At 42.9% G+C, this 12,492-nt stretch overlaps 1 protein-coding gene across 3 annotated transcripts in view; it reads right to left on the bottom strand.

Moving 5' to 3' along the window:
- The window catches only part of Grin3a (glutamate ionotropic receptor NMDA type subunit 3A), a 192,894-nt gene that overhangs the window by 6,198 nt on the left and 174,204 nt on the right, over positions 1-12,492 (bottom strand). For all 3 annotated transcript variants that reach the window (XM_032907677.1, XM_032907678.1, XM_032907679.1), the window contains exons 7-8: positions 4,241-4,405; positions 1,125-1,201 (exon numbers count right to left, since the gene is read on the bottom strand). In XM_032907677.1, the coding sequence (XP_032763568.1) occupies positions 1,125-1,201; positions 4,241-4,405 (242 nt within the window). The remainder of the gene's footprint in view (positions 1-1,124; positions 1,202-4,240; positions 4,406-12,492) is intronic.

The following is a 12,492-nucleotide window of genomic DNA, read 5'->3' as shown; positions in this document are numbered from 1 at the left end:
TGACCTGACTAGTCTATAGTTTGTCACTAGCAGACTTGCACTGTGACAAGGGGATACCATACTGACAGCCAGGTGACAAGTCATTCTGTGACTGGAAAAAGGAGCCTTAAGAGATTATAAATGATTCTGACAAGCTAGATGTAATCCGGAAAGAAGGGACTAGAGCAGCCACAGAGGAGATAAAAGTGACACAAGAATCCTGTTGGATACCATTTCCCTTCTGTTAGGAATGAGAGGTGTTAGTGTCAAATTTTAAAACTACCCAGAAATTCTGGCTTTGAGTTGAAGATGTGCCACCAATTCTCAGAGCCAATGCCCCATCTCTGAGGTCTCTGGGCCTGAGAGAGACCCAGGAGAGCAGTCTGGGGGAAGCTGCAGCAGAGGCCAAAAGGCAGCAGACCCAAAGTGCTTCTGACAACTTCAGTCACTTCGGATGAGGACAGAGCCATCCACAGGCTGGCTGCAGTGAAGGTGTGGACCTTTGAAGCACTTAATTCTTCCTAGGGAGCTGTGAGTTGGACTGACAGTACATCTCTCTAGCATGCTTCACATGTTCTTAGGAGTGCCAGAGATGTGGAGAATTGAAATATGCCTGGAAGGCAATTTCAGGTTAAAATGGATTGCCTGCTGGGCCCACCACTGAAGGGTCGTGTGCACTGGGTACATGATACTTGCTAGTATTTATTAGGCATTTTCTTTACTCTCAGGGCTTTTAGCAGACTATCTCATTTATGACTTATAACAACTCTAAGGAGTGGATAGTGTTTTTCCCATTTCACAGATGAGGAGCCTGAGGCCCAGATGTTAAGTAACACATACTTTTAAATGTTAGAGACAGTATGGGCCCCAGGTGCCAGGCTCTGCAGCCCATACCTATGTTCTGTTTTGCTTGTGTTCCATTCCAGTGTGCATATATATATATATATATGCACAGATGTGTTTATTTTCTGTTTTACTTCATTGTAACTGAAAAATCCATGTATTTGTATTGACTTTGTCTATCAACAGATGGCTTAAATTTGGTCAGAATACTTATTTAGAGGTAAGTTCCATTTTGAATAGGGGTGGTTGCACCAGTCTAAACTTCTATTTTAGCAAGGGCAAAGACACGTTTGACTTCTTACCTCTTCTCCACACGTTTTGTCTTGGAACGTGGCTGCTTTTCTTCTACGAATGACGTGTTTAATGCTCTGTGAAACCTCTGGTAGGAAGAACAGATTTGTAGAGATCATTTGAACTGTGTGTTTCAGGGGACAAAACAGTGCTTGGGATGTCACAGATTATTTAGTAGTTATAAACTTTGGTTTCTTTAACAGAAATTTCTGGCATGCGTGAAATTAGGTCAACATTCAGTCACACCTTGCAAGGTAACAAGGATTCTAAATTATAGCTATTTCTAGAAGAATGAATGCTTTGGATGGTGAAATGGTATCCAATAGAAAGAAGTGACAACCAACACCTCCTGTGTGGTACAAAGCCTTGTACAGTGGTCGGAGTTCAGACCAAAGCAACCAAAACAAGAAAGGAAAGCAGGTTTCTTGAGAATTTAATTAATTTAGCTTAGAACAGAGAATATCACTTGTCTGCAGATTTCAAGGAAAGAAAGGACTCCTCCAGAAGGTATGAGGAACAGCGTTCAACTGAGAAAACCAGTTATCTGTCTAGAAAACAACAGAAGCAAAAAACAAACAACGAAAACACAGCAAGGAAACGAGTAAGAGAACCAGTGAACGCCAAAAGCAGAAACATATCCATCTTCAAGAGGTGAGGCAAGTCACGGAGTATCAGAAGGCAGAAGGAACCCCACACTGGGGAGGGGGTGGGTCATCCATTTTACATCGTCAGATGAAACCATGCAATTTGCTAAAGTCCTTCTTTCCTGACACACCTTCTGGTTGTACCATGGATGTCCACATTGGGCTCCCACAAAGGGCAGAGATGATTTTGCAGACAAATGGATGAAACTAGAAAATATCATCCTGAGTGTGGTAACCCAGCCCCAAAAGAACATGCATGGTATGTACTCATTGATAAGTGAATATTAGCCGAAAAGTTCAGAATACCCAGGACATAAGCCACAGACCCAAAGAAGTCAAACAGGAAGGGAGGCCCAAGTGAAGATTCTTCAATCCCACTTAGAAGGGGGAACAAAATGACTATGGGAGGCAGAAGGAAGGATGGACCTGGGTGGGAGACGGGAGCGGGGGATAGGGGTATAGGATCTGGTATGAGTGGGAAACAGGAGAAAAACCCAGAGGGCCAGGAGAGTAAATGGAAATACGCAGTTGCTGGGGCTGGGGGATAGGGGGAAATTCCTAGGAAATCCCAGAGATCTAGGACGAGGAGTCAATGTGGGTGACTGTAATGCCCAATAGTGGGGATACGGAACCTGAAGAGACCACCTCCAATAGCCACACAGGACTCCCAGTAGAGGGATGGGGACACCAACCCACTTACAAAACTTTTGTCCCAAAGTTGGGCCTGTCTAAAAAGAAAATTAGGGACAAAGATAGAACAGAGACTGAAGGAATGGCCAACCAGTGACTGCCCAACTTGAGAGCCATCCATGGACAGGCACCAGTCCCTCACACTGTTAATTATGCTACGTTGTGCTTACAGACAACAGCCTAGCATAGCAGCCCTCAGAGAGCTGCTACCCAGCAGCTGACTGGGACAGATGTAGATGCCTACCGACAAGCATTGGACAGAGGCTGAGGACCTCTCTGAAAGAGTAGGAAAAGGATTGGAGGAACAGAATGGGATGGCAGCCCCATAAGAAGACCAACAGAGTCAACTAATCTGCACCCCAGGGAGCTCCCAGAGACTGAGCCACCAGCCAAAATGGGCTGGTCTGAGGCCCCCAGCACATATGTAGCAGAGGACTGCCTTAGTGGGAAAGGATGTGCCAAATCCTGCAGAGACATGATGCTCCAGGATGGGGTGATACTTGGGAGGGGGGCTACCCTCTCAGAGCCAAAGAGGATGGGGGAAGGAACTCTGCAAGGGTAAACTGGGAGGGGAGGACAGCATTTGGGATGTAAATAAAAAAATGGTTAATAATAAAAAAGATGTGTCCAAATGATCTGTGTCAAGGGTTTTAATCACTTCTGTAAGTTAGGTTTAGATGTCTATTTTACAAAAGAAAACCTTGCATCTCCGAGACATAGCTTCAGGCAAATAGGCCTCAGAACTCTTGGCAGAGAAACAAAGACCAGGGAAACAGGACCACCTAAAAGCAAACGGGAGCTTGAGACTCTTACTGGCTTTCACTTTGACATAGGAAAATCTCACTCCTTCTTTAAAGGGGGAAAAAGAATACCCTTGGCAGGGAAGAGAGAGGCAAAGATTAAAACAGAGACTGAAGGAACACCCATTCAGAGCCTGCCCCACATGTGGCCCATACATATACAGCCATCCAATTAGACAAGATGGATGAAGCAAAGAAGTGCAGACCGACAGGAGCCGGATGTAGATCGCTCCTGAGAGACACAGCCAGAATACAGCAAATACAGAGTCGAATGCTAGCAGCAAACCACTGAACTGAGAATAGGACCCCCGTTGAAGGAATCAGAGAAAGAACTGGAAGAGCTTGAAGGGGCTCGAGACCCCATATGTACAACAATGCCAAGCAATCAGAGCTTCCAGGGACTAAGCCACTACCTAAAGACTATACATGGACTGACCCTGGACTCTGACCTCATAGGTAGCAATGATTATCCTAGTAAGATCACCAGTGGAAGGGGAAGCCCTGGGTCCTGCTAAGACTGAACCCCCAGTGAACTAGACTGTGGGGGAGGGCGGCAATGGGGAGGGTTGGGAGGGGGAACACCCATAAGGAAGGGAAGGGGGGAGGGGGATGTTTGCCTGGAAACCAGGAAAGGGAATAACACTCGAAATGTATATAAGAAATACTCAAGTTAATTAAAAAAAAAAAAAAAAAAAAAAAAAAAAGAAAATCTCTGGGGAACAGAATTGTCACATTATCTCTTTAGATGATTTTTTTTATCATGTGAAACTGGGTTCAAAATAGTTATATTGTATCTTCTATAGGCAGCTGTAGTGTTCCAGGAAAGGAAGGGACACTATGAGTCCTCAGTTTATGGGAGATGTGGAATAAAGGGAGTTCCAGCTCTGAGTGCTTGACCACTCCTCTTTCGATCACTTGCCATTTTCTGGTTGACTAACTTCCTCGAGAATTCTTAAGTATGGGGACTCCGGCCCAAAGCCCCACAGAACTCACCTGACTCGTGTGCAGCCAGTACTGCAGCTTGGATTTGTTTTTGATGCGTGGTAACAGCAGTCTGTGCACTATGTGTTCACCAATGGTGGTCAGGATGGAGAGACCAAATCCTATGCACAGCAGCACGAAGAGTCCAGAGAAGTGCTTGATGCCCATTTGCAAAGTCTGCAAGACAGGAGAGGCCTTGAGTGCCATCGTGGCCCATGCTCTTTCGCTCTTTTAATTCACTGCGTAGTCCTTAGCGGACCCTTCCTCCCTGGGTGGATTCCACTACACTCCGCCCCCACCCCGGCCCACCCCACGAAGGACACACCCAGTGTGCTGAGCACAGCCTTGGAGTGCTGCTTCCTCGTGGATCTCACCGGGTGTCATCCCTCTGAGTCTGGGCTATGTAAGAGGAATAAAGACGGTAACTGTTGGCTGTGTGAAATAGTTGAGTAGCTGCGAAAGAACCTCTTTCAGGAGCAGAGGAGGAATCGATTTAAGGAGAAAAGACCATGAGCTGAATAGTCACGGAAGCTAGACCTTGCAGGGAATGTCAGGACCCTTTAGTTAAAGGACTTAATAGCTGTTAGCTATTGAAATATACCAGTGACATACAGAAAGCTGGACTAGGCCCCAGAATGAGGCAGCTGTGGAGAGGGAAAGGGAGCGTTGTCTGCTGGCTTTTTGTGAGCAGTTTTACAGCTTTGGGGTCAAGTTCTTGTATGACACAGTGACAAGCCTTTGCATGGTGTTGTCATTAATAATTAGTGCTCAAAATGTTATTGCTACAGATACAGTGAGAGCCGTTTTTGGATTTCAACATTCGAATCGTCAAACATTCAGCAAAATAATTTCTTTTAATCAGGGACTGTCAAGATGAGGAGAAACATAACTCACACTGGGTCACCTTGCCAATAAACACACACACACACACTTCCTGTTTTCTGGTATAAAACAAAATCTCGGTTCTCTCGTATTATCCCAATAGCTAATAAATTGTCATGGGCTTACACATCTCTTCATTAAATCTTTTTATACCTACACATTATCAGGCTAACAGAAAGGTTTTATTTTATTTTATGTACGTGGGTATTCTGCCTGCACGTATGTCAGTACACACATGCAAATGTCCACAGCCAGCGGAAGAGGGTGTTGGACCCCTGGAATGGAATTTAAGAGAGCTGTTAACTTCCACATAGGCGCTGAGAACTTACCCCTGGTCTGGCAGGGCAACCCATGCTCTTCACCATGTGTTTCCAGTTCTGTTTACTTTCTGGTTTTTTGGGACAGGGTTTCACTGTGTGGTCCTGGCTGTCCTGTTTATATTTTAGCTAGGCATTTCATAGTCATGCCAGAGTCTACATGTGTGTGTTCTTATTGTGATCTTATAGTACTCCTTTAAACATTAATTATCTCCATCTGTTTCACGTATGAGGAGCCTAGCAATTATTATGTTCCCACAAATCCCACACACTAATATTTGGGGAAGGTACAGGCCACAGGTACAGGTAGACATCTGCATCTGCGCTTTCTGTCAAGTGAACCTCTCTTGCAGGTATCCTTCGCTATCTGATTTCTCGCTATGTATTCTCCATGACAAGCTGCCAAATATTTTTATTCAAAAACTCAGCATCCAAGTAGAAAGTCCTCTACCCTCTGTCTGTGGGCATCAACCCAAATGCTTGTGTCTGAGTCTGAGGGATAAGGTAGAGGGCTGAAGCTGTAACTCAGCTTTTTTCTCCTTGGTCATCGTGCTTGTTTGTTTGTTGTCAACTCGATGCAAAGTAGAAGTCCTCGATGGCATCTCAGGTGGGGAGTCGCTTCCATCAGATTGGCCTGTGGGAACGTGTGGAGGGATGGCAGTGGTGCCACCACTGGGTGTTGGGCTGTGTGAGGGGGCATTGGGTTGTATCAGGGGGCCTTGGCTTGTGTAGAAAGCAAACCGAGCAAGCAAGCCATGGAGAGCAGACCAGGAAGCAGCTTTGCTTCATGGTTCGTCTCCTCTCCTCTGTTCCTGCTTTGACTTCCCTCAGCTCTGTGACATAAACCCTTTCCTCTTCCAATTTGCGTTTAGTCATTGTTTTATCACACAGTGAAAAGTATACCAGATTAGTCATATTCTCTTAAATGTGCTGTGCACTTGTTCTCTTAAATGTGCTGTGCACTTGTTCTCTTAAATGTGCTGTGCACTTGTTTTGCTGCCTGCACCCGGGTAGCAGAGCACTGGCCTAGGCTACATAACTCCCTTAGCTCAATCTTTAGCACAATCAATCAATCAATCAATCAATCAATATCTCAGGTTAAAAATAGATAAATAATAAGTATCTCAGGTTAAAAATAGATAAATAATAAGTGTCTCAGGTTAAATGCTTCAGACTGTGCAGCCATCCTTGGTGGGTTATGATATCACAGTCCACACGCTGCGCATTAGGGATACACATGCATTAATGTCTAAATAAGAGAATTTTCATGGTAATTAAGAAGTGCAATTGTGGTTTTGAATTAAGTGGGGAAGTAGTTTGTGCTTCCCTGTGAGAGTGGTGGAAAATGCTGCCACCATCTGCAAACGCTGCTCATCACAATTTTAAGAACGAGCTAGACCTAGATAGAGGGAGATGCCTGTAATTATCAAGTGCGTGCTTTCTGCCTAGACCGTGGACGCTTTCAGGAAAACGTAGAGGCCAAGACTAACAATTTTTTTTTTTTTGGTGCCCAAACTCGGTTTTGTATCTTGCTCATATGTTGACACTTGGAACAGCCATTCCCAAGCTTCCAGCAAGGAATGCTATGAAAGTATTTCATTCATCGTTTGAATCTTACACGTTGGTGATGTTTCCATGCAACTGACCCTTCTTCGCATTCACAGGCTGTCCACAGTGCACAGCAAGCATCCTGTCTCATTCCTCTGGTTCTCTATGTCTGCATTCACTGCTCCCAATTACTCTCCTCTCGCTCTGGCACGGACCCGCTGTAGTCAGGTTGTTGTCCAGCTACCTCACCGTGAGCCATTATATCATTTTGGGGGTGTTCCTCCCTCTTGGTTCCACTTTAGTCCCCATTGTCAATCCTCATCTCTGTGACGGTAATTGATGTCATGATTCCAATTCCTTGCTATGCTTATTTTTAATCCAGATTTATGACTTTAAATGCCATCGATATGCTAATGGTTTCCAGGAATTAAGGACTTTGTTCTTCAAGTCTCTACTCAAGCTCTTTGGGTATCCCCAAATATATCATATTTAACGCATTAAAAGCAAACTCCTTTGAATGGAGGCACCCTACATGGATGGATAATGCTATTAGAAGCTCTAACAGCCAGTATGTAAAAATCCCAATGAGTGGGATACATGCCTCTGATACATGCCTTGTTGGTAAAGGAAACCCCAGAGGCCTTCCAAGCAACACAGGCTATTGCCTCTGCTCTTGGTTGCTCACCAGAACTGGATGATCTATTACCAAATATACCACACGCTTTGGTTTCAGGACCTGGAGAAAACAATTGAAGCTGACCAAAAGCTTACTCCCTGCTGACTAGTTTACAGTTCTGCCAGGTGCTATTCAGGCCACTGAAAGCGAACAGACTGGAGCTTGGGTGCTATAGTATCAGTCTACTAGGCAAGACGTGCCCATTGGTGCAATAATGGCATGGCCATTATGGGAGTGATTGTTTTCTACTTGGATTTGAGACCCTGTGTGCAAGAAGAAATAGAAGGGGTCAAAGTCTAAGAGGGCATCTACTGTTGTTTGACTAAATGGATGTTGTTAAACTATCTTCTTAGTAGTTATGTTTTTGACTTTCAGCCTTGGTCAAGGAAGATTGTGCTTGTGGTGGGCACTGGTTAATACAGACACAAAGTTGGCCAGAGTGCAGAGAAGACTCTTGAGTATGTTCAGCCCTAAATGGAACGTCTATATCACCCTCTCCAAAACTCTGGAAACGCAATGAAAGGGGAAATGGAGAATGATGAGGAGTGCCGTGCCCCCTTTCTGTACACGCACTGCAGTGTTACTTGTATAGACTGAGCCCATCAACATTCCATGTGGATAGAAGTAGTCATGAGGCTCCACCTCCTTCTGAGGCGTTATAAGCAGTTTGAGATTACTGCATCCTGTTAATATAAAGAAAAAAATTTTTTTGGGACAGAGTGTCATATTGTAGCTTAGGCTGTCCTGGAACTCAGTATACAGTTCAAAATGTCAGTTAACTCAAGGAAATCCTCCTGCATCCATCTCCTGAGGGTTGGGATCATAGGCATGAGCTACTATGCTTGGCCCCACATAATTGCTTTAAAATTCTTTTTTCCTATGAACTAAGGTACTTGGTATATATGTATATATATATATATATATATATATACATACATACATGTATACACATACATACATACATACATGTATGTATATATATAACATTTTTTCTAAAGTGGCAAGTATACACTATTTTTTGAACAACTCTCTTAAAAGTGACCTTTTTAATTTCTAAAAATTAGTTATCTATTACCTCCATGGATTAAGTCTTTTTCTTTTATCATGATTTACTACTACCAAACTGCTACAATTATCTTTATAGGATAAATATTGCTGCAGTAATTTAAATATATTATTTTAGATTATTGAGATAAATATGCCATGAGTGTGGTTGTCAAACCAATAGTCACAACTATATTGGTAATCAATAATATCTGCCATGACCCTTAAAAATGGCAGGAACCAGACTCGGTGCCAGCCAAGGTACAAGATGCTGCAAAGCTCCAGATCCCCATAACCTCACCAACTATGTTTCATAAATAGATTTTCTGGTCCCCCACTCCCCCTTTCTGGTGGGAACATCAAACCCATGACTACATGTGTGCTGTGCAAGCATCAATCCCATGACTACATGTGTGCTGTGCAAGCATCAATCCCATGACTACATGTGTGCTGTGCAAACATCAATCCCATGTGTGCTGTGCAAGCATCAAGCATCAATCCCATGACCATATGTGTGCTGTGCAAGCATCAATCCCATGACTACATGTGTGCTGTGCAAGCATCAATCCCACGACTACATGTGTGCTGTGCAAGCATCAAACCCATGACTACATGTGTGCTGTGCAAGCATCTTGCCCACTGGCTATACCCTAGTCCAATTTAAGTGTTGTAATTAGTATTTGATGGTTGAATATTTTCCCATGTTTATTTTTCCTGCATTATGTGTAGATCATGTTAGCATTTTCTGCTTTTGCATGAATTTCAGACATAAGACTTAATTTGAAAAGCTATTGGCTTTTCCTTTCTATGCTTTTCCAATATTTTTTAAAAAATTTTATTCCATAAAATTTTGGAATTGCTTGGGTGTGTTTGTCTTCTCCACAGGCTTCTATTGTTCTGGTTGTTTTGAAAACTGTTTTGTGTTTGGGGGTGATTTGGAGGAATGCTGATCTCTTCAGTCTGTCTTGAGTTTTTATGCTAGGGAACAGAGCTATGTTAAGTTTTCTTTAGGACTTTCAACTTTGTCCCAATATGTCAGCGGCTTATCCCCTAAAGGGTCACTTGCATTTTAGAAAAGCCCGCATCCCTTTTAGCTAAATTTTCAATTTTATTTAAAAATCCTTGTGTGCCTGTACTGAGTGTGTGGGAGTGCATGTTTCTTCACACGCTGCGATTAAAGCCATGTGCTACCTTGCCAGGCAATTGTTGGGTTTAAAAAATCTGGCAAAACCATATTGTAAAGCTGCCATTATCAGCAGCAACAACGCAAATTTATGGATTAGATTAAGCTCGTCAGAAACGTCCTCATCTACACAGCTCTAGTGCTCTGCCTATGCACTGCTATTTTTTGCTACAAATAATTTAAAGGTATTGTGACATACTTTATAAGTCATAATCATTGGAATAGGTAATCCTGAAAAGGATTCCAGATTCTGGGAATACAGCCAAGCATGCATGGGTTAAGACCTCATGCCTAGCATCCCACCCTCTCACCCCTCTCCCAAATATGCAGTCTAATTCTCAGACTAGCAGTTTCATTTCTATTCCTGGATGGCATTTCTAGAGCATGATTGACTTGGACTACAGACCAACTGTGCTGAGGCTGCTTTTTTCCCTTCTGTTTCAAAAAGAGCTGTCCACTAGTGGCTTGGACATTGTAACATATGGTAGACAGCATACGCTATCCATTACCATGAAATCATAACGATACGTTGTTACTAATGTGTATACCTTCGGAGCACATTGCTGTTATCAGTTTAATTTAAATTCAGCCACTTGTTCCTCAATCTAAGGGGAATATGGAAGGCAGTTTAAAACTATGTCGAGGGAAAAAAAAAAAAAAAAAAAAAAAAAAAAAGCTGAAAGGGTTGGGGATTTAGCTCAGTGGTAGAGCGCTTGCCTACCAAGCGCAAGGCCCTGGGTTCGGTCCCCAGCTCCGGAAAAAAAAAAAAAAAAAAAAAAAAAAAGAAAATATGTCGAGGGGCTGGAGTGGTAATTGGCATGAGTTCAATTCTTGGAACTCATGTAAAGGAACTGGGCATGGTGGTGTAACACTTGTAATCCCAGGGTGGAGACGACGGAGGCAGGAGAGTCTCTGGAGCTCACCAAACAGCCAGCTTAATCTCAATAGTGGCCCGCTGGTCCTGGTAGGATGCATTCTCTTAAAATACAAGGTAGATAGTCTCTGAGGAACAACATTGAGGGAAGACCTCCTGTTCTCATGCACACATACACACTTGTCTTGTACACTCGTTCACACACACATGCGTGCATGCATGCATACATACACATACATGCATACATACACACACATATATGCACACAGACACACACACTTTTTAAATACATCTGTTTCTTTGCAGTACATGATACTGAAGAGGTCTGGGCCTCTTGATCCTTAACAGTTAATTTGTTAGTTCCTCGTTTCTCTTATGAAAATTGGATTGAGACCAAATTATATTAATAAGATTATTAATAATTTGAGACACATGAATATAGGGACCAAAAAAATAAGAGGAATTTAATAGGATAGAAAGCAAGCTCAGTCTTTGTGGTCTTAAATCTTTCCATTCTTCTTACCAGGTTCATGTCCATGGACAAGATTGTCTCTGTCATTTATAAAGCTGAGATGAGGGTACTACTATCTCAGTGTTGATCAAACGACATCACATCACACAAGTTATGACAGAAGTTAGGAGCTGATTGCCCCATCCACACCAATTCTTACTGTCACTCTAAGAAATAGAACTATTGGTTGGTGAAAACTTGGAAGTTCACTGGAAGAAAAAAAATGCATTCTAACTCCGAAGTAAATATAATCCATTTCCCCAAATACCTAGCCAGATCCTTTTTGTTCCAAAACCAGAAACAAGTACTCGGTCCAAAGTCATTGCTACAAAGCTTTATGTAGCTACAATATGGCTGAGTGATTAACTTACTCCAGCTACGTCAAAAGAGTTTCCTTGTTAAATATGAACAGTTAACCAATTATACTTCAAATTCTTGGTCATCATTTCAAATTTTTCCTATTTGAAAGTGTATGTGTCCAGAGTTACGGTGTTTGATCTCAGGAGATCTTTGTGGTTTGTGTTCACCTTTCTCACTAAAATTTCCTCTCAAAGTCAGATATGTCAGGCTAGGATGAAAGCCTGTCTTTCAGGTGTTCTTTATGTCTCCGATTGAGAAGTCTGTGGTGTGTTCTGCACATGTGTAGTGAGGAGGGCCTTGGCATCTGTTCCTGTCATTTCCTTTCTGGGCCAGGGTTACATAGATGTCCAGTTAATTTTAGAGCAGTGGTGGCTGGATGTTAAGAAGTGAGGATGCAAGGATCCCATCTTGCAGATGGGGGGTGGGGGTGAGGGAGAGGCAGGGAAGTCAGTAGAGTGACTTTACAAGTTCTCTGTTTATTCCTGAGAGTAAACTTAGGCGGAAGGACACACAGGTCAGGGTGATCATATTCACCTAATGAATAAGAGGCGTGGTTATACTTGTCTAACTGAACCCATACCCTGGGCTATTTGGCTATCTATCTTAACTATTGTCAAATGGGGTTGGCTCCACAGTTACAGGGATGACATTGCTTGCACAACCCAAACAGGTGTTTTAGGATGGAAAAGGAACTATGGAGTCAGGGCTTTCTGTTCCTTGTGGATCTCAGGTAAAGTCTAATATAGAAAGTTTTGCCTTGGGGATAGATGGGCACATTGACAGTCATGAAATCTGTGGATTCCTGCTCCCCAAGACTAGTTGTCAGTTTCTTTAAAATAGATAATAAACTACAATATAATATATACAAT

The sequence above is a fragment of the Rattus rattus genome, chromosome 7, assembly GCF_011064425.1.
Source record: "Rattus rattus isolate New Zealand chromosome 7, Rrattus_CSIRO_v1, whole genome shotgun sequence".
NCBI classification, from domain to species: Eukaryota; Metazoa; Chordata; class Mammalia; order Rodentia; family Muridae; genus Rattus; species Rattus rattus.
This window is presented reverse-complemented; position numbering and strand designations above follow the sequence as displayed.